We start from the raw sequence: 25,178 nt of genomic DNA, 5'->3' as shown, positions 1-25,178 counted from the left end.
GAATTATTTGTACTATTATCACTCACTTGACAATTTTATGTATTTCCTTATACAGTTAGTCCTCTGGGGTAGGGAATACAGGGAGATATTAAGTGAGAAGGAAAAATCTGTACAATGACATCTGTTTCCCAAAGTGTATTCTATGGAACTGTAATTCAACAAGAGGTGACAAGGTATTAGTTGAAACACTTTCATTAGTTGAAATTATTCAGTGAATAATTCATTAGATTAGAAGTCCAATGAAACACTGGAAATACAAAACAGTCAGATCACATATTTATTAAAGAAAGGACCATGACTTCTCTCTTATCATCAGGCACAGTCCTCAGCCAAGGGCCAGGCACTGTGTATCTGCTCAGGGTCATCTGGTTGTGAACCTTTTAGGAAATTGATAGGTCAAAGGTGCTGATATAGAGCGAAGCCCTTAAAGGAGGCTGTTCTGGATTGATTATCAGTGGAGGAACCACGAGCCCCTGGGAGCTGTGTGTTCCTCAAAATTATTCTAACTGTGGATCTTACCCTGTGGCTATCAAAGGGTTTAGAGGGATGTATGAACACCTTGCATTATGAGCAAAATCCCAGGTCTATCCACCCTTGTATTATATATTTCAGGGAGAATCTAAAGCCTTCATCCACTTCCCAAAGGGGCCTATGATTCCAAAAAGACAAGTACACACTTGACTGTTGTTTGAAAATTAAAGGTTTATTCTGCAGAGTTGTATTTTGTGTTTAATTGGAGGTGTTAACACTTGTCCCCAAACAGAGCAGGCCTCACCTACAAAGAATACATGGCTGGTGGGGGAGGGGTGATGCAGGAAAAGTCACAGAGGATAGTTACCAAATAGATGGATTTTGGAACCAGAGCTTGGGTCTTAAACCCAGTTCAGATACCTCTGAACTGTGGGACACTAGGCAGGTTATTTAAGTCTCTGAGCCTCAGGTTTCTCACCTTAAAATGGGCATATTAGTAACCTCTTGGCCTCACAGACTTTTATTAATTATTAAATAAGATGATACAATGAAGGATTAGGCCTGGTGCCTGCTGCACGGAAAACATCTAATCAGTACAGACCATTGTTATAGTTAAACTGAACTGCTTGGATTATGCTCAAGCACAACCCCTGTACATTCTCCTTTTGTAAAACCCATAATCTGTCCTTATTCCCACTACACAGTACACCATGGTTTGGGATCATGCCTGATTGCACCTCTGAAATCCCATGCTGAAGCACAGAGCAGATGACTGGAAAATAGTTGTTGAGGTCGTAAAAAACCAGTGAATGACTCAGTAAGTCTGAGTTCAAACAAATCTTTAACTGTATACCGAATACTTCTACATGACTAGAGCTAGAAGTACAGTAGGGAACAAAACAATACCCTGCTTTCATGGGTCTTACATACCAGTGGGTCAGGCAAATGGGAAACAAATATAAATGGTCTTGTCTGGAAGTGGTAAGTGCTACGAAGAAAAATGAAGTAAGATATAGGGATAGGTAAGTGACTGTTTCAAAATAGTTGATCAAGGAAGGCTTTTCTGGGGAGAGAAACCTTGATTCAAGATCTAAAATGACACATGTATAAGACATGAAAATATCTGGAGAAAGTGTAGCAGAGAAAAGAGTGAGCACAAGGGCTTTGGGGAAGTAAAAGATTCAAAAGGAGGCCCCCTCTCATCCCAGTGAAAGGCAAGACTTTCTTCTGGAGTCTCAAACTTCTTTCAGCAGCTTTCCTCATGCTGGAGCTCATAGGACATCAGCAGACAGGTGCCATTACATAACAGCATCCTGGCTTATGCACTACTACTCTTTCCCACCTCCCTGCAACCCACAGGAGCTTAGAGCAGCACCTTATATAGCCAATGCTTCTAACACTTTGGGGTAACACAGATCTGCCAATACTCCAGGCCAGGGTACTGAGTTCAATTGTTGACAGTAATCCACACCCTATATGCCTCCAATATCCTTGTCATATCCTAGATCAATTGCAAGGCCTGTAAACCCATCCTTGAATCCTGGCTGCATCCCCAACTTGGGCAACTTGTTTAATCTTTCTCAGACTCAACTGCTTGTCTATATGACAGATAGCATAGCTTCTCCCCTGCCAATCTCAAAGGTTGTTGAATAGATCAAATGAAATAATATGTGTAAAAATACTTTACAGACTGCTTTGCAAATGCAGCAGAGGTCAGGTGAAAGGCTGACCCTAGGCTCTTCTCTCTTTTCTTCCAAGACACCACTAACACTCCAGAAAAAGAATAAAAAAGATTTAACCCAGCAGATGAAGACAATGACAGGGAGGGACATCTCAGTAAAAGAGAGATCTCAACAGGTATACAAAAAAAGGAGCAGGGGATGATACAAGGACGAGATGACATAGCCCAGAGGAAAATGCTTAATGTGGGTAGAATGTGGAAATGAGCCTAGTCTTGAAAATGTAAATCAGTGTGAACTTGTAAGAACACCCAAGCCCATTCTGCCCCTCACCTTCAGCCCAATATTTTAGGTTCAACATTGGGTAGAAGAGTTGGGGAAGGATGAAATCAGATGATTGTTTCCTCTCAAAAACCTACACCATTCCCAGTGAAAAGACCTGGACATCACAGCAGCAAAAGTGTCAGCAGCATTTTGAACAACTTCAGACACACAGCTCCTACCTGCTTTAACTGCTGTAAATTCACCTGGTCCATCTGAAGGTAACAGACCAAGATAAACCACCAGTTACAAGGACGACAGAGGAAAACACTGAGGGAAAAAAATAGATCTAAAAATTATCTGCTTAGTGTTCCACAGGTAAGCAGGAAAAAATGTATCCTTAAAAAACGAGAATAGATTGCTCTGAGAAGAAAGCAAATGTTCTGGAGGAAAGGGTGATTAAAAGAGCCAGAAGATGAAGTCACAGAATTTTACCAGAATGTGGAGGCAAAGGGTAAAGACTAAAGTTTAGATCAAAAGATATTAGTGCTAGAGAAACAATCCAGAAGTTGCAGTACACAATTTTTATATGTACTAAAAAAATTAGAGAACAATGAAGAGGATGAAATAGTGTATTCAAGAGAAGTTTGGACATGAATGCCACAGGAAAAGATCCCACTTGGCACTGAAGTACACCCACTGGGACATTTCAGACCTGTCCTGATCTAAAGAGATTCCAGAGGAAAATATAAAAATAAACCACATCATCGCCAAAGGAACAACCATTCCCATGCTTCTCAAGTAGCCTTGGCTGCTGTAAGATGGTGGAGGTCTACAACATCCTCAAAGTGATTTTCACCTAAAATACCATCTCCCTAACTAATGATCCAACCAACAAACCAACAGCTTACCAACCCAACAACCAATCTATCAAAGCAACCAATAAACTAGCAACTCACCAAGCTAAGAAGAAACAGACCAACAACCTACCCAACCAACTCTCCAATCAATAATTCAGTAACCCATCAAACCAATAATCAAGAATAAGAGAATAATTAAATGATTTATACTTTGTAGGGCTTTGAAACCTTCCCTCCCATCCATCACTTCTTGGGAACTTTTTTCAAAATGGGTTCAAGAATGAGGAAGGGGTTAACGGGAAAGAAAGCTATGGGTTCTAAGTAAAGGCGAGTCTAACCTAAAAAAGGCAGAAAGGAATTTCCCAGACAGTTTCCATGTGATTCAAGAAAGTAGTCCGTCCAAGTTGGCATAAGAGGATAAGTGAAGATGTTAGAGGGACTTCCTGATTGATTGGGAGGTATAGGCAAAAACTGGGCATAGCAAAGACAAAGAGGATGGAGTAAAGATGTCTAGAAGCTCCAGGGGGAAAAAATAGTACAAGAATAAATCTGTACTCAGTTTCCTCTCTAGCCTTCAGTGAACAGCGTCTACATTGTCTCAGTAATGGGAAATATTATTTTCATCAAAATAATCATCAAGATTTGAAGTCAACCTCCAAAGAAATCCCCCCAAAAGGTTTTATGTGGTTACAAATAAAATGTAACTATATTGCCCTTGACATTTATTACATAAACTCATGGGTGACTGATGCCATAGGTTGGAGAAAGGAAAGAGAAAGTAGGAGTTAATAGCCACATCTTGCACAGTGCAGAAACTAGACACTGTCTGTATTTTGTAGAAGAAATAGATTACTTAAGTAATCTATACAAATAAGAACTAAAACTAGCGATTTCTTTTGTATTAATCTGTTTTCTATTGCTATAACAAAATATCTGGGGCTTGGGTAGATATAAAGAAAAGAAATTTATTTAACTCACAGTTTTGAAGGCTGAAAGTTAAAAATTAGGTGTCCCTATCAGTTTAGCCTCTGGTGATGGCCTCCTTAACTACATAACATTGCAGAAAAGCATACAGAGGACCACATCAGAAGAGATCACATGGCAAGACAGGAAGCCAGAGAAATTAAGAAGTCAAGCTCTCTTTTTTTACAACAACCTAGACTCATGGGAATTAATTCACTCTGGAAAACCAGCATTGATCTTTTTTTCACTCCCTAAGACATAACTGTCTCCTACTAGGCCCCACCTCTTAAAGGTTCCACTGCTTAGGTATTGTCATGTTGGGGCCAAGCCTTGAGCACATGAACCTTATGGGGACAAACCACATGTAAACCACAGGATGCTCAACTGGGGGAACATGGGATAGGGGCTAGGGAGACAGCAGGATCTTTACCCACCAAAGCCAAACATCAGTGAAGTCTGCCAGGAGGGAGTGAGTACAAAATAGCTGTGCGCACATGTTACTAAAAGGTATAGGAGTAATTGCCTAGAGACAACTGAGAATCAAAAGCAGTTGAGCGGGGTGAGAAGGCACAGGGCAGGGGACTAAGGTTTTTTATTAGTACAACCTTTTGTGATCTACTTGATTTTTCATACACAAGAGGTGATGATCACAGGAGCAAAGAATGAGAATCTCATTATCCTTCTTTGTTCTCCCTTTTTTTCATGGCCTCCTCTGTCTGCTCCCAGGTCTCACCCACTTCCTCTATCCACTCATTCACTTCACCAGTGCATCTAAGCCCGTGCAGAAATGATAGACTCATGAACACTGTCCTGGAACTCAGCTTCAGTAGACAAAAAGGGCCTCTCTGTCCAGGGAGTGGCACTTGCCCAGAGGCCATGACTCCCAGTTGTTCTCTTGATCTCATTACTAGGTTTTGTGCCAAGTCCCCCAGACCCAGAAAAATGGGCAATGGGCTGGAGGAGAGGCCAGCTGGGGAGTTCTCAGGCATGACCTCCCATCTGGTTGAGAGCACAGGCAGCAACTAAAGATTTTTCCCTAAAAATAAAGAGACTCTAAATCAGTGATGGCAAACCTTCTAGAGCATTCAGAGATCACAAACAGCCAGCTGCAACATGTGTGTCTTAGGTTTGCCATTACTTTTCTAGACTGACTACAATCAAGCATAAATAATTTTAACAAGAATTAGCAACAATACATTTTCATAACAAATCATCCTGGAGAATTCCTCATGTATCTGACATTGTCAGGGAGTGAGGCATTTTTCCATGTGGGAATTTTCTGGCTGACTGACTTTACCATTGACTTTAGCAATTCTGAATCAAAATTATTCCAGGATGAATCATACACCTCCCTGTCTCCTCAAACAGAACACCAGCTGACATTGTGTGCCGGAAGGGACATGAACACATTTGTCCAGCTGCCTCCATCCCCAGATGGGGTTTAACCTTTTCCTAATGACTCAAGGCCAGTCATGTCATGAGCCAGGTCATGTTGTAGGGCAGGAGCCCAGTGAAGCCCTGAGGTGCCTCAGATGATGTCAGGGCCACTCAGATCAGAGGCCAGCCTTTGGGGCTCTCCAGTTTCATTCCCAAGGACCCACTAACCATCAGACTTAGGACTCAGAAAAGGAAGCACTGGACTTGCTGTTCCTTGATGTCCTCCCGGCTCACACCCTCATTCCCCATTGATAGCCTGGCCTTACCTCTCCTTCCTCACTCTTGCATGGCACAAAGAGGGCAGCTGCCATGAGAAGAGACAAGTTATACAAGGCCCAGCAAGGATGAGGTCACCAGCTGCATTGCTGTTCAACCCAGAAATCCAGCACAAGGGGAGCAGAGAGGATGTCCTAAGAGTAGAACTAACACCAAATACAGAGAGATCAGAATACTACCAACAGGAGTCCATGAACAGGGACAGCGTGGGGAGATGTAAAGTTGTCCATCACACAGCACAATGTTTGTGTTTAGGCTTATATCAAAGGGCCTGGGTAATTTCTCATCTGGCCCCCAAATATTAGCTGTGATAGGGAGTGTTATTAACTGAATTGCACCTCCTCAAAATTCATATATTGCAGTCCTATCCCCCAGTACCTCTAAGCCTCCAATACCTCCAACTACCTTTGGAGAAAGGGTTTTAAAAGAGGTAATTAAGGTAAAAGGAAGCCATTGGGATGGACTCAATCCAACATGACTAGTGTCCTTATAAGAAGAGGAGATCAGGACACAAGATACGGACTGAGGGGCAGCCAAGTTAGGACACAATGAGAAGGTGACATCAGCAAGCCAATGAGAGAGACCTCAGAAGAAATCAACCCTGCCAACACCTGTTTTCAGACTTCAACCTTCCAAAGCTGTGTGAAATAAATGTCTAGTGGTTAAGCCACCTCACCTTAGGGACTTTTTCACAGCAGCCAGAGCAAGCTGTTGGAGGGTTAAACACCAATATATAAAAAATCCATGTAGAGCAATGGGAAGTTAGATAGCAGGGTAACCAGTTTATAGGTTTTCTTCACTCTTCCTGTCCAGACCTTGAATAACCTTGAAGAAACTGCACATTTTATAATTTAAAAAACAAATTATACTCCCCTTGAAAACACTGAGGTGCTCTGTATTTCAACAAGAGTGCTCTGGATCGCCACTGCCGACTCATAAGGACTTGAAATATTTGAATTCTGAGAAAAGATGGGCTCTCTGCTCATGAGCTTATGAATCTGCTTCCTGACAGGTCAAGATGGTCCTTTTCACTAAATCATAACTTCAGAGTGTTCCAGGGCCTCAATCACATCCCACTCCTGCTCAGAACCCTGCCCATGGGCTCCTGTGGCCCTCAGACAAAACAAGGACAAAATCTAGACTTGGGTCTGCACTGTGGGGCTCCTCTCTCAGCACAGCTAGCCTTCAAGCTGCTCTGGTCCTTCAGAGTCCAGATGCAGCAGGCTCCCCACAGGTGTAAGGCCTTGTATAAATATTCTGTCTGGTTCTTCCCAGCCTAGTTAATACCTGTCACTCTGTAGACCAAAGCTCCACAGTCCTTTCCTCAAGAAAGCCCTCCCTGGCAGCCCTCCCCCAGCCTAGGTCAATTCCCTGTCACCCCTTGTCTCCATAGGGTAATTACTTGTTCTTGTCTATTTTCCCTGATAAGCTGTGAGCTCCCTGAGGGCCAGGACCACAGCAGTGTGTGCTCCACCAAGCGTTGGTGGATTCCGTAGGAGGGGGGCTGCCTCCTGTGTTCATCTGTAGGGACGGTGATGGGCCATTGGTTAGGGACAGACTGGGCAACACCCTTAGGGTTCTCCAGCAGCTTCTGAGCTTCAAAATCAACCAAAGCTTAGATCTAAAGTGTCCATCCCTCAAGGGCCCATGTGCTGAAGACTTGTTCCCAGAGTAATGCTTTGGGGAGGCTGTGAAAGCTTTAAGAGGTGGGATCTAATGGGAAATCTCCAGGTCATTGAGGTGTGTGGCTAAAGGAGATGATAAGACCTTGGTCTTTTCCCCTCTCTTCACATCCCAGCCAAAAGGTAAGCAGCTTCGCTCCGACTCGTGCTCCTTGCCATGATGTGCTGCCTCACCACAGGTTCAAAAGTCATGGGGCCAACAGATGGTGGAATGAAACCTCCAAAACTGTGAACCAAAACAAACCTTCCCTCTTTATAGGATGATTACCTCAGGTGTTTGTTAAGGAAAGGTTCAAGAATGTAAGTAATTTTCCTAACAGTGCAGAGTGATGTACGACTCCACGGTACATGTGCTCAGCCTGACCCCACACCTGAAATCACAGGAGATACGGTTCCTGCCTGTGGGCCACAGGCAGAGGTCCCTGAGGTGCTGGTCTACATGAGCACCCAATATTGGTTGCCTTTGAATAAAGTATATTTTCTGTATCCAGATATAACTGTTTCTAAATATATACAGATCCTTTCATGATTAATACAATACAACCCCTCCTAAAGGGGTCTGCTGAATTCAAGGCAGTTCTATATAGAGGGAAAACTTGGGTGAGCATACACATACTAAAACATATAGCATCTGATGTGCCGTTCCTCCTGAGAGTTGAAAGAGAGCCATAGGAGATATGCTGTTGCATGGGATAGGGAACACAGTTCCTTTACCATTTGTGTAAAGCAAAAAATATTTAAAGAAGCCAGATGTGGTGGCACATGCCTGAGTCAGGAGGATCATAAGCTGAAAGCCAGCCTCTGCAATTTAGCAAAAACCCTGTCTCAAAATAAAAAATAAAAATAGGTGGGGGGGTAGCTCAGTGCGCAGAAAGCTTGCCACACCCAGATGCCTGCTTGTTCTCAGACCTTTGCTGGAAGGATGCACTGGGCCTCTGTGGAGGAGAAGTGGTGGCTCCAAGAAGGGAACATTTCACTGTATACTCTTCTGGACCACTTGAATTTTGTATAATTTAAATAATTAAAAAATCAAAACTTTTAATGAGATTAAAAATTTAAAAGGTGATAGCAAGAGGGCAACACTTAACCCTGCGGTACAAAGTACTGAATTTCAGGTAAGACACTCCTGTGCCCTCTTCAATTTCTACATAACAAGAGCCCAGAGATGATAATCAAGAAGATGGGTAATTGAAACTGGGACTTTAACGTCAGAGTCATCAGAGGCGACCTAGCATACCTGGTCTTTCGTCATAAAACAGCTTCCACAGCTTTCCAAATTCCAGTGGTCTTGGGGAAGGAGACCTAATTTTTGTTCCATGGGATCCACCTGGAGTTTCCTGTTCCTTCTGTGTTTGACACCCCATCCTGCCCAGCCCCACCCTCCACATGCACCTGTTACCCACCACCGAGCCCAGCCACACTCACATGGATAGCACTTTCACCTCCATTATCTCGTGCCTCAGCTCCAGACATCTTGTGGAGTTATATTCAAAAGGCCCCTCGTAAAATTCAAAGTACCTGAGAATCAACAAGGACAGGGTTACACAGAGAAGCAGGCCTGGTTTTGAGGGGCCTGCCAAGGGTCCTGCTGGGGGAGGGAGTCTGTTCCAGTCAAACAAGTAAAGCAAACCAGCCCACCCCAGCAGAGTTCAGGCTAGGGGTGGCTCCAGGGAACTCTTTGCTGCCCCAGTCTGTAAGTTGTTACAGCAGCAAGAACCCATTTCAGCAACAAAAATGCAGAAGCATTGGATTCCAAGTTTGTACACTGAAGGAGGGGGAGAGGGGCTGAGATGCTCTGTGTGCTGTGATCAGACACTGCTGGAGATCAGAGCCATTCAAACAGGCAATGAGCCAGCAGGCCTCCAGCTGTCCTTTCCCTTCCTGCCCTTTTCTCCTTTCTCTTCTTGGGACAATGTCCTAACACAGCCATTGGCAGAGCTGAGATTTCCACTGCTTATCCTACTTTGCAAATTATGTCCAATTCCATTGGCTCACTTGATGCTCATACTCATGTTGGGATGTTGGAGACTGACGTTTTTCTCCCCACTTAACGGGTGAGAAAACTGAGGCACTGCAGACAGAGCTCCGGGTAACAATCTCAGTGTAGGATAGGACAAGAGCTTGGTTTCTGTCCAACCTCAGAGGACCCCAGTCCTTTCCAGTGCCAGCTGGCTCCAAGGCACATCACAGCCACCACAGAGCACCGCTGCCAGCTTCATGCAGAAAATAATACCAGTTACAATTATACCAACACTTATTGAGCATTTGCTATGGGACACAAGCTGGGCCTAGCATTCACTTTTCATCTTTCTAACTGGCCTGTGAAGTGATCACTACAAGCATCCCAGGTCCTAGAAATACACTGACCTGTCCAGAACCACACAGCTGGTAGATGGCAGAGCTAGTACATGAATCTGCACATTAACTCAAAGCTGCCCTTGCCCCCATTGTCCTACAAGGTCAGCTGATGTCTCCCAGAGAGGGCCTTCTGGCCTCTCACACCATGAGTGAGGAACTGCCTCCTGGGACTGAGGCCAAATGAGTCTCTCTCATCAGGGATAGTTCAGCAGCTAGGGCAGATTTTTCTGGGAAAGCTGGGTCCCAGGACAGACTTGATCAGGAATCAAGATGCCTGCAGGGCCATGCTACTCTAAACGTGACTCAGCGGCATCTTGATGGGTAACCTTATGAACCAGAAGTGAAAGAGGCACCCTAAGAGCTAACGCAGAGCCAAGACCAAGGATGGGGAACACGGGCACCCTGGAGCATGTCCCAGCACTGGGGGCTGCAGCCTGCCCATATACTTCCCACACCAAGCTCATGTGTACAAACATAAATATGACACCTCAGAAATCCTGAAATTTTGTCAGTTGACACAGGCCTGCAAACCCAGCAGAGAGAGGCCAAGCCAGCCTGAGCTACATAGCAAGACCCTGCCCCCAAAATAAAATCCTAAAACATTACCAAATATGTTGGGTTCTTTTTAATATGTTTGTATTTTAGTAGCCAGCTGTGGTGGCACCTACTTGTACTTTCAGCTGCTCAGAAGGCTGAGTCAGGAGGATCACTTGAGCTCAGGAGTTCAATACCAGCCTGAGCAACATAATGAGACCTCACCTCAACAAATAAATAAATAAATGTATTTTAAGGCATTTTAAAATATAATTTTATATTTAATACTTAAAAGTTACATTTGTAACTATTTTTATTTACTTATAATTTAATAGTTAATTTTAAGTACTATGCCTATGTAAATAATTTTTAAAAATATTAATAAGTCATACAAAAATTGGCTACTATTTACAAAATAAATAGGATTCTTGTCCTCATATTGTGAAAGTATTCAGGCAGAATTAGTAAGGACTAGGAATGGAGAATCCTAAGAATATCAAACTCACCTTTTCTTCTCTGTTTCCCTTATATTTGGGACTCCTTGCTCTGTTTTCCTCATCTGGTAAACTCATATTGATCCTTAACACTGTCTCTTAATAAAGGTAAATAACACTGTTTTGTAATATTCTGCTTATATATCTGCAACCCTTCCACACTGAGCATTTCAAACACAGGACCATATGCTTGTTATCTCTCCCTTCTGTACTACAGTGGCAAGAAAGCTAAAGACCACATTTCCCACATTCCTTTGCAGCTAGAGCTCTTGGTGCAATTTAGGCTCAACCAATAGGAAGCATTTTCAGGAGACAGCTGTTACTGTACCTGAGAAAGAGGGCTAGTCACAAGGCATGGTTTTGCTGGTGGGATAAAGCGACAAGGTGGCATGGCTCTTGGAAGCTGCACTCGTAGCAGGTCCTTCCTGCTACTTCCTGATTATATCAGTCAGCAGGTTTCATGAATGGCTCTACTTTATTTTTAATTCATTAATTTTATTGGTACATTTTAGGTATACAATGTTGGCATTCATTATTGGGAATTTGTACCTTTACTCAATATATTTGGTTCTTATTTTTTCCCCCATTCCTCTCCCTCCTTTCTACTCCACCTGTCCCTATTTACAACAATGGTTTCCATTTTTTCCTTTATGAATGGCCCCACTTTACAATACAATTTAGGTCCTAAAAGCTCAGTCATTTCTTCAGTTTTCAAAAAGATTCTGGCCTACCTGTTTCTTTGCCTTTTTTTCCTTTAACTAGCCAACATGAACTCTGCAACCAAGAATTAGAAGTGAGTCTGGGGCCACCAAACAAGCCCATGACTTTGGCTCTAACTCATGTGGTTTTCTAGTCACACTGTCATAAGTGAGGTCTAGTGTCTTACCACAAACATCTTTATTTGCAGCCAGATCCAGTGTCACTAAGCCTTGGGAATCCACTGTGTCAAGCAAAGTCATTCATGATCATGGGTTGTTGCTAGAAAAAGAAAAAGTCCCTATGCAAATGATGCTGGTGATAATTAGCAGAATTATCCTAGAGTCCTCAGGAGCTGAGAGACTTACAGATACATCTCCAGTGTTGGTTGGTGCAAGCCAGCTGTGTGACTTTGGATAAATCATTTCCCCTCCCTGTGTCCTTTTCTCCCCCTGAAAACAATCATTTGAATGAGGACAGCATCTTCCCTTTTACTAGATGGCCCTCTCATTTCCTCCTCAAAGTTGTCCCACCTTGCCTCCTCCAGCCTCTGCTTGGCTCCCATTTCTCCTGAATCTCTTCCAAACCAGGCAGTAGACTGATTCCAATGGTCTTGTGTCACATGGCTAGTGGCTCACAAGAGGAGAGGCTTTCAGACTGGGCTCACATCCCTCATCAGGCACTGCTATGATCTGAATGTTTGTGCCCACCCCCAATTAGAGATCCTAACCTCCAAGGTGATGGTTTTAGGAATCAAGACCTTCGAAGGTAATGGGAACAGAGTCCCCATGAATGGAATTAGTGCCCTTATAAAAGAGGTCTGACAGAGACCCCCTTATCTCTTCCATCATGGGACGATACTGCTAGAAGTCCTGTCATGAACCAGAAAGTAGGCCCTCACCTGAATCTTGGCTTCCAATTTCCAGAACTGTGACAAAAAAAATTGCTGTTTATAACACCACTCAGTCCGTGGTATTTGGTTACAGCAGCTAATGTTTCTAGAACTATATTGAACAGAAGTGGTGACAGTAGACATCCTTGTCTTCTTCCTGATTTTAGCATGAAGGCTTTTAGCTTTTGACCATTTAGAATGATATTGGCGGGCAGGGGATTTAGCTTAGTGGGGCTGCCACCTGGCTCACAAGCACAAGGACCCAAGTTAGATACCTGGTACAAAAAAAAAAAAATGATATTGGCTCTTGGTTGTTCATAGATAGCCTTTATCAGGTTGAGATAAAGACCATCTATTCCAATTTTCTGTAGGGTTTTTATCATGAATGGGTGTTGAATTTTGTTGAATGCTTTTTCTGCATCTATTGAGATGATCATATTGTTTTTGTCCTTGATTCTGTTAATATAGTGTATTACATTTATTGATTTACATATGTTGAATTATCCTTGCATCCCTGGGATAAATCCAACTTTGTCAGAGTGTATGATCTTCTTGATGATCTTCTGTATTCTCTTTTCCAGTATCTTATTGAGGATTTTTGCATCTATGTTCATTAGGGAGATTGGCCTGTAGTTCTCTTTTTTGGTTGGGTCTCTCCCTGGTTTTGGAATCAAAGTACTACTTGCTTCCAGGAATGAATTTGGGAATATTGCTTCCCTTTCAATTTCTTTGAAGAGTTTAAAGAGTAGTGGCTATAGTTCTTCTCTAAATGTCTTGTAGAATTCAGCAGTGAAGCCAGCAGAACCTAGGCTTTTCTTTGTTGGTAATGTTTTAATTACATTTTCAATTTCATTAAATGTAAGTGGGGTGTTTAGACTTTTTATATCTTCTTTGTTCAACTTTGGAAGTTCATATGTGTCTAGGAATCTGTCTATTTCTTCTGTATTTTTCATTTGATTAGAGTACAGTTTCTCAAAGTAAGTAATGATGATCCTCTGGATTTCTGGTGAGTCTGTTGTGACTTCACATTTTTCATTCCTAATTGCATGAATTTGAGCCTTTTCTTTCCTTTTTTGATAAGGTTGGCTAAGGGTTTATCGATTTTATTTATTCTTTCAAAAAACCAACTCTTTGATTCATTGATTTTTTGAATCATTCTCTGAGTCTCCATTGCATTTATTTCTGCTCTAATTTTTATGACTTTGTTATAGCAGCTAAGATAGCCACTTTAGACCTATCATTTCTCTGAGCCTTACTTTTCTCATCTATAAGATCAGCAAAAATAGGGCAGCATGTAAGTGACAAGAGTTGAGATGAGACTTCAGTGAGCATTTCTGCAAAGCATTAGCACACATGAAATACCAGCTAATGTTCACTCTTACCACCCCCTTTGCTCCTGCCAATAAAGGCCAGGTGCTGCCAGCAGTGCCACAGGGAGGCCCAGGGAGTAAGAGACTTGCTTCCAGGCCCTCAGCTGGCTGACGGCAGAGCTGAGTCAGGGATGAGTAACTCCGGAAGCTTGTTCACCATCTGTTCTGGTGACGCCCCCTTCTGCTGAGATCAATAAACCTCCCCCTGCCACCCTGTGTACTGATAAAGCGAAGCTCTGCTTGGGTATGGGATTGTCCTTGATCACCCATCTCTCTGTAGGCTCCATGCATTAACCATGTGTTTCTGAGGCTTTGACCCCTTGCCCATACTGGAGCTACTGTCCCTCCAAGGGACAGCCTGTTCCTAGAGAGAGTAAGAGACTAGCCTATGAGTTCATCATTCATATGCAAACCAACAAATCAGAGCTGTGCCCTAGACCACCTCCTCCATCTAATTTCCACATACTGGGCTACCTAATCATCCAGGGCCAGGTACTAGGCAACTAGGGACAGGCCCCTCACCCAGAGCCTGATGAAATTATCCAAAAGAGCCAACCCTAAACATGCATGCCCTGCCTCCCCATTTCCTGCCCATGGAAGGCTCCTGTCCACATTTACCCTGTGTTTCCTTGGCCTTCTGACTGACCTTGGTGTGGCCCAAGTGGCCCTGCTTGTCATGCCTGCACTGCCTCTTGTCTGTAGGAATCTGTGAGTACAAAACCCCTCCCTCATGATAGTAATTTCCATATCTGATTACAGATGCAGATACCTGGTTAACACAAGTCCAAATCCCCTGGAAATGGTCTGTGGGGTTACTCAGCCAACTCATCAAAACTGCTGTATGTCTAGGTCTCAAGCTTCAGTTTCCCTGTCTGAAAAATAAGAAGCAAATAGTCCTAATTTCCTTTCCATCCTTCCTAGGTTTTTTGATTTTGGGGGATATACTATTGCAGCTTGATTTTTTTTTTAATACTGGGAATCAAACTCAGGTCCTTGTGTTTGCGCCAGCTTGATTTTTAATGAGTGACTTGAAGAAATACAGTTGCAAGAAGTACTCCCACATGGGGTTACCCCAGAATTCTACCTCTGGCAGAATGGCATCTAGAGGAAGTCATGCCAGTCCCATATTGTCTGGATACAAATAATTCTGCACACATCAATGGAAAAAGTGCATATGTTGTTCTGTGTAAGAACATGGGAAGATATTTGCATATAACATCAAGTGCAAAATGCAAGGTACAAAAAAAATTATCTGCACCAAAAATTGTGCACATGAGAATGAATGCCTTGGAGAAGGGAGGAACCATGATGAGATGCTGGTAGGGGGTTCTCAGAATATGGAGTAAAAGAATGATGCCTTTCCAGATTTTTATGTTTCCTGTGATAGGGTTATGATTCCTTATTAGTGGAAATCGCTAATAAATGTTCTTTACTTTTAAGTCTCTGTCCTCCTTCCAAACCTTTGCAGCTTCCCCTCTGCTATGATTTCCTGAAAGAAGCAGTCTTTCTAACCTTCTTAAACTCTGTGCTGCAGAAGTGAGTGAGTCACAATATCTTCTTTCAATTCTGGAAGGGCTCTCCTGCCTAGCTCAAAGAGAGGGACCTGGCACCACGTTTGGATCTCACAGGTGTATACAGTCCTGACCAGATGGTCACATCAGGAGTCCAGCTCCTCTCGGATGCCATTTAGCTTTCAGCAGCCAAATTCCATGCTGGCACAAGGCTATATCTGTCCTACCTTGTCTCTGTGCCCTCGGCACTGTGGCCCTAGCTATCTGATCTGAAGATGACAGCCTCCACTAACTGGGAAGAAAAACACAGAAAGCCTAAAGTGGTCACTGGTGGCCCTAGGTTTGAGCTCCCCACCTCCTACCCACATGTGGGCTCCAGCTGTTCAGAGTGAGGTCTCCTTCAGTACAAGGGAGCTGGCCTGCAGAGAGCCTGCTCCATCAACCCTATTGCTCCTGCTAGCCTGACTCCCTCTCTAGAGACTCTCCAGGGCTGTGTCATTTTCCTGGTCAGTATAAGATGAGGACCATGCACTTTGCTTTCTACACATACCCTTGTCACCCACCCTCCAACACACACTGATGAAATTCAAGAACACAGAAGGCCGGGGAGGTCCCTGTGTCATGTAGGAGCACACCTGATAAGTTTCTCTACCAGCCCTGGGGGAGAATAGAAGCTACCCCTGCACAGCAATCTGAAACCTTGGGCTCCTGTCAAGCCTGGGCAGAGACTCAGAGAACCTCAGAGCAGTTTCTTTATTCCACACTGGTAAATACACTGGTATCCCATATGGCATCTTTGTGCAAATTAGGGATAAGTATCCTTTTCTCTAGAATAATTAAGCCACATGCCAGGCACATGTCTGATCATGGGAAAGCATGCCGGAGTTCAGTCCCAGCTGACTTCTTGATTATCTTTATGTACTGCCCATCTTATACAACTATGCAAGGCAATCTGATCCTAGACCCTTTAACTTTGTCTCATTCAATCCTCCCAGCAAGCCTATGAGACAAGCATTATTTCCTCATCTGTACCTGAAACTCAGGCTATAAGAGGGAAATCAACTTGCCCAATATCATTCAGCCAGTAAACAGTGACACGGGAAAAGAAGTTTGCAAGGGCCTGGAAACTAAGGTCTTACCCAATGCACCCCTCTCCCACCTATGAGGTTTTTCTCAGTTAGCAGCCCTCTTGCACTCCCAAGGACAACAGCCCTACTGTGAGCTCAGTGATATTTCCAGCACCAGAATAGCTGCCGTCTGGAGCTAGCACACTTACCCATCAGCAAACCTGTAGGGAACAGAGTTGGAAAACTGCACCCTGACAACTTGAAGGACTGAGTGTCTTTCCAAATGGGGCTACAGAGGCCAGAAGGGCTCTGCTGAGAAGCACTGCAGCCAAAGAGCTGCCAGGAAGAGACACCGCCAGAAAGGTGGAGAGTCCTGGCTTGGACCTGAGTGAACATAGCCCTGCTCAGCAGCCTTGGACTTCACCTGCCTCTCAGGATCACAATTTCCAGGAGTCACCAGAGGTCTTTTAAGTCATCAGGTGTAAAAGCTAAAAAGCAGATGTTCCAAGTGCAAACCTACATGGTTCTGGGGTTAACCTGCACCTGCCCAGGACTGTCATTACTCCCATGGGGTTGGCTCTGGGGACCAAGAGCAAAGACAGATGCCAACACTCATTCTTCCTTCCCCTTATCAGCTGTCTGCTGTGCAGTGCCCTGGTGCCCAAACCAGGAGAGGCACCCCAACAGCCTCCTTCATCTCCTACCAAATCTTGCCATTTCTTCCTCTTTAGTCCTTAGCTCCACACAATGCAGGTCTAGGATTGAGTCTTTCTATCTCATCTGTATTCAGCTCTCTGCTAATCTAGAGTACTCTTCTTTCTCAATACCGTCTACTTACGCATTAGAGGTCAGCCCAGTGTCAGCCTCCTCTGGCTGTGTTCCCAACATCCTTTTTCTAGATCCACTGCCCACACCTCCCATCTAACCCTGATGTCACTGAATTACACACAACCTTCCTGTGCCCCTCAGTGGCGAGCAGGGCTTTTCTCCTCTTTTGTTCACTGAAGGTTCAGTGACCTTCTACTAATGTGCAAGGCACTGTGTCAGGTAGAACATAATGTGAAGTAGCCAGGCAAAATCTTTGCCCTCATCCAGTTTCCATGAGAGGCGATGATAAAATATTTACTCAGCAAAATGTCAATAAATGGTGAGTGCTAACAAAGGCAGTAGGGTAGAGCCTGGACAGTGGTGGGAAGTCAAGGAAAGCCTCTCTGGACAGGGGCCATGATGGGGGCTGGTAGAGACCCACACAGAAGTGCAGGAGAACTTTCCAGAGAGAAAAGAGCAGATAAATGCTCTGAAACAGGAGGTTGGCCAGCCACAGGCCCAGCACAGCCAGTGTGGTAAATCAGAGGGACAGCTGAAGTCAGAGAGGCAGGTTACCCAGCATGACAGGGGTTTGCAGATAATTTAAACAGAGAACAGAGAACAGAAAACTGACTGAAAAGTGCACACTGGCTTCTATAGGCACTGGAAAAGAGGGGAGGGACATATAGCAGTGTGAAAAGATGGGACTTTATACCAAGTGGACAGAAGGTGACTGGAATGGATTATATTTAGATGTCCTCTCCAAGTGTGATGTGCTCAAAGGTGGGGCTTTTGAAAGGTGATTGCATTATTGGGGGTTTGTAGCTAAATATGATGTTAGACAGTAGGGCTTGGTCAAAAAGGCAAAGCAGTGGGAGTGTGACCTGGAAAGGTATAGCTCCTTCCCAATTTCTCCCTTCACCAGTCTCTGCTTCCTGGATGCCATGACATGAGCAGTTGTTCTCCACCCAGGCCCTTCCACCATGCCGCTGACCATACAAGGACTGAAACTCTAAAATATGAGCCAAAATAAATATTTTCTTGAAGGTGCAGGTGGGGTACTATGACCCAGAGATAGAGTGACTAAGATCGTGACAGACCTAAGAAATAGGGATAGAACTGACAAGATGTGCTGATGGCTAAAAGAAAGAAAGAAATCTGGATGAGATAATTGACAATGTGAAATAGGAAGAAAAAGGCTAAAGGTGTAGGGAAAGTGGGAAGGGTCGGGGAAAAGGAATAAGGGAAAAGAAAAAAATATTAGAAAATGAAAAAACGGAAATAAAGTGTTTGTAAATGGGGAGGGCGGGGGGGGGTGAAGGGAGAGCAGGGACAAGGGGAAAAAGTGAGAACCAAGACCTGTCATGTAAAGGTACAAGGTCCCAATGATGAATGTAACTGTACTGTATACCTAAAATGTACCAATAAACTCAATAAAAAAAAGAAAGAAAGAAATCTGGTCACTTCTCAAACTTTAGGTTGAATAAATAATTGGGTGACAAAGCCATTCATGAAAGTGGGGAGATGAATAGGTTTGGGGTGTGAGTGGGAAGGGAAGTGGCCATGGCAAGTTTGCTGTGCACCTCAGATATTCAAAGGAGATAACAAGTAGGAGTCAGATACGAACATCTGAGCACAAGGTGGAGCACAAGGCACTCCATGAGATGCTGGGGAAGAGAGCAGACAGAGGAGAAAAGAGGACTGAGCGCAGGCCTGAGGTCAGCTCTGAAGTTCAGATGGTTTATAGCTAAATATGATGTTAGAGAGCAGAGGGAACAAGAAAGGGAGACGTCGGGGGGTTGGGGGGATTATTGTGTCCTGGGAGGTGAGAAACTTCACTGTCAGCTTATGCTAAGGCTGCCATTTTCTGACCCTATGTCCTACTGACATAATCAGGCCACCACAGGGACAGAGGACACACAGACTCCTGGGCTCCTAAGATGGTACTCATTTTAAAAACATGATTTGTGTTTTCTACTGAGAAGGAGGACTTAAAAGTAGTTTTTGCTTAATTAAAAAAAGAAAATAGTGATTCTTTACTTGGGCCTACAGATGCCCAATAGATATTAAAGACAAAGCAAAGCTTGACCTTCATTAATTGCCTTGAAACTATGGGTCAGATCCTTGCTCAGATCTGCATATAGGCATGTTAATCATTTAGGGAAAATGTTTGTTTAAATTGGACAAAATTTATATAACTTTTCTCATCCCCTTTCAAGATGGGGGCCATCAAATAAGAGATTTATAAGGACATTCAACCATGCCCAGAAGTCTCTAGTCATTGCCCTACACCTACAATCACTTTGGATTCCAGCAGAGCTTTCACAAGACTGAGACTACCCCAAGCAGAAACAAGCACCTCATGGAGACCAAACTGCCCCATCAAGTAATAAAGACTTCTCCTAGCCACCTAATAAACTGAGAGCTGAGAACTGTGATAATGATCAGCCAGACCCTAGCCCACCCTGGCAAATCCATAAAACCTGATCCCGTTCTTTTGTTAATGGGCCAATCTGGTCCTCTTCTTCAGAGTCGCAGGCTTCAGCTCTTCAGACTGAAGCACCCTCCCTATTGTCTCTTATTTTCTACCCCAGGCTATAAATCTGCTTATACCTCACACTGATGTGTCCTGAAATGCTTTTCTGTGACAAAGGTTGATGAGCCTACTCCAAGGAGCGGGTTGAAGTCCCCGTCTTCTCTTTGGGGGGCCTCTTCAGACCCCATGTTGTGACACTATGAAAAGCTGTGAGAACTGATTACAGAAGAGCAAAACACTGTTTACTTCACCTCCAGTCACCTTTCCCATGCCTTAAATCACCTGCTTCTCTATCCCATAAATATCCTCAAACCCTATTCTTGAGAAGGTGGATTTGAGACTTGGTCTCTCATCTTTATGCTTGGCCACCTTTCAAATAAATTCTCTTATGCAAAACTGGCCATTCCCATCCAATTGGACACCTATGCAGGCCCAAGTGAAGAGTTGGTAGTTTTGACAAAAGCAGGCTTCAAGTCCTGAAAAGTAATCTAGGCAACTGATATCATCACATCAGAGGTGTTAACCACAGCAGAGCTAGGGAGAGACTAATAATCTGTGGGGGCTTAGCTGTGTGACCTCCAAAATTAGTGATTTTTAAAAGTCAACTAGAAACAAGTGAAGCTAGACAGCTTATTCAGGTTTTTTCTCATTTTCAAGAAGGCAGGTTCTTAAGAAGGTATGCTTTCTCCTCAGGGCAATACTTTGAGTCAGAGCCAAAGCTGAGGCCAGCCTCTACCCCAGCCGTGATTGAGCAAGGCTGGAGTGACCTGTGAGAACCTCACCTATGTGAGGTATTTTAATGTAGGCATTTTCAGCCTGCTATAGAATCTGTGACTCTGTAGCAACCAGAGTTAGATTAATGAACCACGATTACACATAAAGAAACTAAGGCACAGAAAGATTCGTATAAGTGGTTATTTGCCCAGGGGATTCCCCGAGACGCAGTTAAAGTCACCAAAGTTTGGGAGGTCAGACAGCTCATGAAACAACACCATCAGAGGAATCTTCCATCACCAATCACCCCAATTTCATCAACAGCTTCATCTTTCATGAAGCCCAGCCCACATCAGGAGCACAGGAGAAACAGCAATGAAATTTTCATTTCATTTGTGTTTCTCCAGCCCCCAGTTCAGAACATCCTGCCAAACCTGACCTTCCAAATGCTTTGTCCAGCTGGATGGAGCCCAAGAGCTCCATCTCACTCCCCTCACCTTCCTTTTCCACAAAAGTGAAAACTGACCAGAAAGGCTCACCTTATGCCAGCCTGCATGGAGAAGGCAAGAGTGCTGCCGGACCCTTGACCCAAGGCCACACCTGAAATTCCACAATGGAATCTGTGGCTGCAGCTACCCCAAGGGCTCCTCTTGGAAAGGCAGAATCTCCAGGAGCAGGTAGAGGAAAATATTTTCAGGAGTGACAGTCAGAAATCAGGAAGTCAGGAGTCAGGAAGCTCACAGAAAGATCCTTTCTGAGAAGTGGTGGGGATGGGGCAGGGAGGAAGGAAGACACAGAAGGTAAGAAGTGGGAAAGAGCTGGGGAAAGCAGAAGAGAAAACCTCAGGGTCATCCTGCCTGAGGCCCTTCGGGGGCTTTCACAGCAGAACAGGGGGGAATACACAGGGCAGTGACCTACTTAAGTCTATGTGGCCTTTTTACTCTGTTCTAACTGCCAGGAGCCCAGGGCAGGAACAGAAGGTAAACAAGGACTTCAAATAAGAAAATGAGGAGTTCCACCCTATCTTGGGTGACCTATCCACAGCTCAGCCAGGAGAACACTTCTCACATCTCCCACCAGCGCAGGACCCCAGAGGCACACCACACAGGGGTGCTCTGGCTCCATTACCCACCACCAAAAGTCACCTAGCCTTTCTGTAAATGGGGGTAATGACAGCACCCACCTCAAATGTTGGAGGATGAAGATTTAATGTGATAATATGCAGAAGGCACCCAGTAAATTCCTGGAACACAGTCAGTCCCTAGTGATGCGGGGACCTGGGGGGCCCTGGAGACCCTCGCTGAATCTCACCCTCTCATGGAAGTGCCTGTGATGCCCACGCTAAGCTCCCAGAGTACTCACCATCTGTGCAGCATAATTTATTACCTAATTATACACTGTCTTGAAACAATTAGGAAACATTCACTACAGCATAATAATAAAGTGTTGAATCGAATTCAGTCAAGTTCCTTCCAGCTCTACAGCATAACAATTCCAAACGCCACACCACCCAGGGCTTGCTAGACACGCATAGAGATCTCAACCTCACTCCACTTGCTTTTCTGTGGCCACGGCTCTCTCGTATCATTTTGGAGCTTCTCTTTTCTTCTGTTGCTGTGGCCACCCTTCACACTCTGACCCAGAAGCCCAGCAGTACAGGGAGAACAATGTCCCAGCCACTGACCAGATGGGGGCAGCAGCCTGGCCAGCTCTGCTCTAGACCTCAGACAGAAACCTTCCTGGAATTGCCGGTCCTCTCCTCCCCTTGACATCCATCCCAGTGGTAAGACTGGAAGGACTGGGTGGATATAGAGTCTGGAAGGAGAGAGCAATGGAGTCAGGCTGTCTGGCCACCTGTGCACTGAGCCTGGGTCTCAAAGTTCCAATGGGTCCTGGAGATGTATGGGTAGGTAGGTGGTCCAGCACAGGTCCCCAAGGAGAGAGGCTCCTCAGGAACTGGGGGTGTTTGAGCAAACACAGAAGGTGTATGTGGACTTGCCAAAGACTTCTCTGTGTGTGCAATGACAAAAATTCCCTGAGGGCAGACACATCCCAGTGTTAAAGGGAGTCAGGTGGGCTGGGCTATCTGGGAAGGCTCTAAGGAGATGGGGCTAGAGGTGAACTTTGAGAGTAGAGCAGGATCCAGCTGGAGCAAGCTAATTTGAAGGTCTTTCAGTGGTGAGTCTGAGCAGAGAATTCACTGTAGCTGCTGGAATAGGGTATGCAGATCTTTGCCCCAGGTGACCTCAGCCCCTTTGACTGGGCCTTTCCCTGAAATTTCCTGAGGCAATGGAGGCAACATTGCCCACCTGAAAGGACTGGACCACCAAGGAGCAGCTGCCTCCCTCTACCCCTGGCAGGGACTGGGCAAGCAAGAAGCAGGGCCAGGTTGGGTGACCAGGGAACTGAGCAGAACAGGGAGGACAAGTACTCTGTTTCACCTCCCACAACTGCTGGGCCCAGAGGTGAGGCTCTCAGTTATCACAGAATAAAGCATTGATCTGCCTTTGTTGCTCTCGCTGCTTTGTTTCCTCCTAGTGCTCTGGAGATTGAATCCAGGACCTTTTCACTGAGCTACATACCCAGGCTTTTTTCTTTTATTTTGAGACAGAGTCTCACTAAGTCACCACGCTGGACTCAAACTTGCAGTCCTCCTGCTTCAGCCTTCCAGAGTGCTGGATTACAGGTATGCACCTTTCCACTTTTTACATACCTCTTCCCCAAATTTCAGTCAACACTTTTCCACCCAGCAGCCCAAAACCCTCAGGCTACCCTGCCATCTACTCTTCTCAAGATAAAATCATCTGATAATCCCAAGCAGTGAGTGGGTTTATGACTAAAGATTTCCTCTTTCTGCAGATAGCTGTTCAAAGACACAGTGCCAGAAGACAAGACTGAATGTATCTAAGAGAAGATTGTGGAACACTGAAACTGAAGTTTTCTTTCTTACCAATAGCCTTTAATACTTCTCTATTTAATTCATTATTTTATTCAATAAACATTATTGAGCATCCACTATATGACAAGGGTCATAATGGGTGCTGAGAACTCAAAGATGAAAAAGCACCGTCACTGCTGAGTAGGAGATGGAGAAATCAACTCATAATGTGAAGATGGCAACTGTCTTCAAAGAGCTTCCTACTTGTTTGAAGCATCCACTTAAATAGAAACATTTGGTGATTGAAAACCATTCCTGTCTAGAAGAAAATATTCAAACAGGAAAGGGAACAAGGGTGAGGGGAAAGAAGGGAAAAGAAAAAAAAAAGAGAATAGGAAAAAAATGGAAACAAAGCTTTTGTAGCTGGGTGTGGTGGTGCACACCTGTAATCCCAGTACTCAAGAGGCTGAGGCAGGAGGATCACTGTGAGTTCGAGACCAGCCTGGGCTACATAGTGAGTTCCAGGCCAGTGTCAACTACATAGTGAGACCCTATTTCAAACCCCCCACAAAAAAAAGCTTTTGTAAATAAAGAGGAGAAAAGGGGTTGAAGGAGGGGGAAGGGATGGGGAAAAATTCAAACCCCCCACAAAAAAAGCTTTTGTAAATAAAGAGGAGAAAAGGGGTTGAAGGAGGGGGAAGGGATGGGGAAAAAGAAGAATCAAGATATATTATGTACAGTTATAAATTCCCTATGATGAATATGATCATTATGTATATCTAAATTGTACCAATAGGGGCCAGGGATTTAGCTCAGTGGTGCCACCGCCTGCCTTACAAGTACAAGGACCCAAGTTCAATCCCTGGTACCAAAAAACAAATAAATAAATAAAAATAAAATGTACCAATAAAATTATCATCATCATCATCATCATCATCATCATCATCAGGTGGCAGCACCACTGAGCTAAATCCCTGGCCCTAAAATTAATTTTTAAAAAAGAAAAATAAATTAAAAAGTACACACAAATGGCTGTCAGATTGAGAAATAATAATAGATATGTTTCTAAATAGTAGATGATATGCTGCTTAAAAAAATCATTCCTCTCTACTTACTAAAGCAGTTCCTATAAACTTGCTTATTGAGTAGTACTTTGTAGACCTAGACATGAACTTGATAAAGTGACATGTCAGTATATATTTTATAACTCATACATTTTCCCATTGAGCCTGGACACCCCCACCACTCCTGTGTGTGTATACTGAGAAGATCTGACCACAGCTGTTATGAACGATCAGGCCTGGAATTTCTTTGTGGTTCCATTTGAAGTTCTCCAGACTAATCACTGGGACCAGTTCCTTCTCCTGTTTTCTGCTTGAGCATGCAGTACATGAGTCATTTGATTTATTTGCCCCTCTTTCTCCTTGGGTTGTATTTGGTATTCCTGACTTCCCTTCCAACCCTATTAATAATATATGATAACAGGTTTACCACACTTCAACATACCACACAACTATACATAGCAAAATATGACATGCACTGAATTATTCAATAGGTGAATAATTCCATGGAAAGTGTTCCACATCCAGATATGGAGAGTTGTTAATTGGGATGATATACATAGAGTCCTCATTCTGTCCTTCTCTAGCCCTACAAATCTGTTGCCAGGAGCTGCCAGATCCATTTTTTTTT

At 44.1% G+C, this 25,178-nt stretch overlaps 1 protein-coding gene across 3 annotated transcripts in view; it reads right to left on the bottom strand.

Moving 5' to 3' along the window:
• St8sia5 (ST8 alpha-N-acetyl-neuraminide alpha-2,8-sialyltransferase 5) overlaps positions 1-25,178 on the bottom strand; it is a 92,376-nt gene that overhangs the window by 16,022 nt on the left and 51,176 nt on the right. For 2 of the 3 annotated variants that reach the window (XM_010621648.1, XM_010621649.1), the window contains one exon: positions 9,055-9,147. The exons of the other annotated variant lie outside the window; for it this stretch is intronic. In XM_010621648.1, the coding sequence (XP_010619950.1) occupies positions 9,055-9,147 (93 nt within the window). The remainder of the gene's footprint in view (positions 1-9,054; positions 9,148-25,178) is intronic. 3 annotated transcript variants of the gene reach the window in all.

This window comes from Fukomys damarensis, unplaced genomic scaffold (assembly GCF_012274545.1).
Source record: "Fukomys damarensis isolate Sample0158 unplaced genomic scaffold, DMR_v1.0_HiC HiC_scaffold_30, whole genome shotgun sequence".
In the NCBI taxonomy this organism is placed as follows: Eukaryota; Metazoa; Chordata; class Mammalia; order Rodentia; family Bathyergidae; genus Fukomys; species Fukomys damarensis.
Note: the sequence above shows the minus strand (reverse complement) of the source record. Positions and strands in the feature narration are given on the sequence as shown.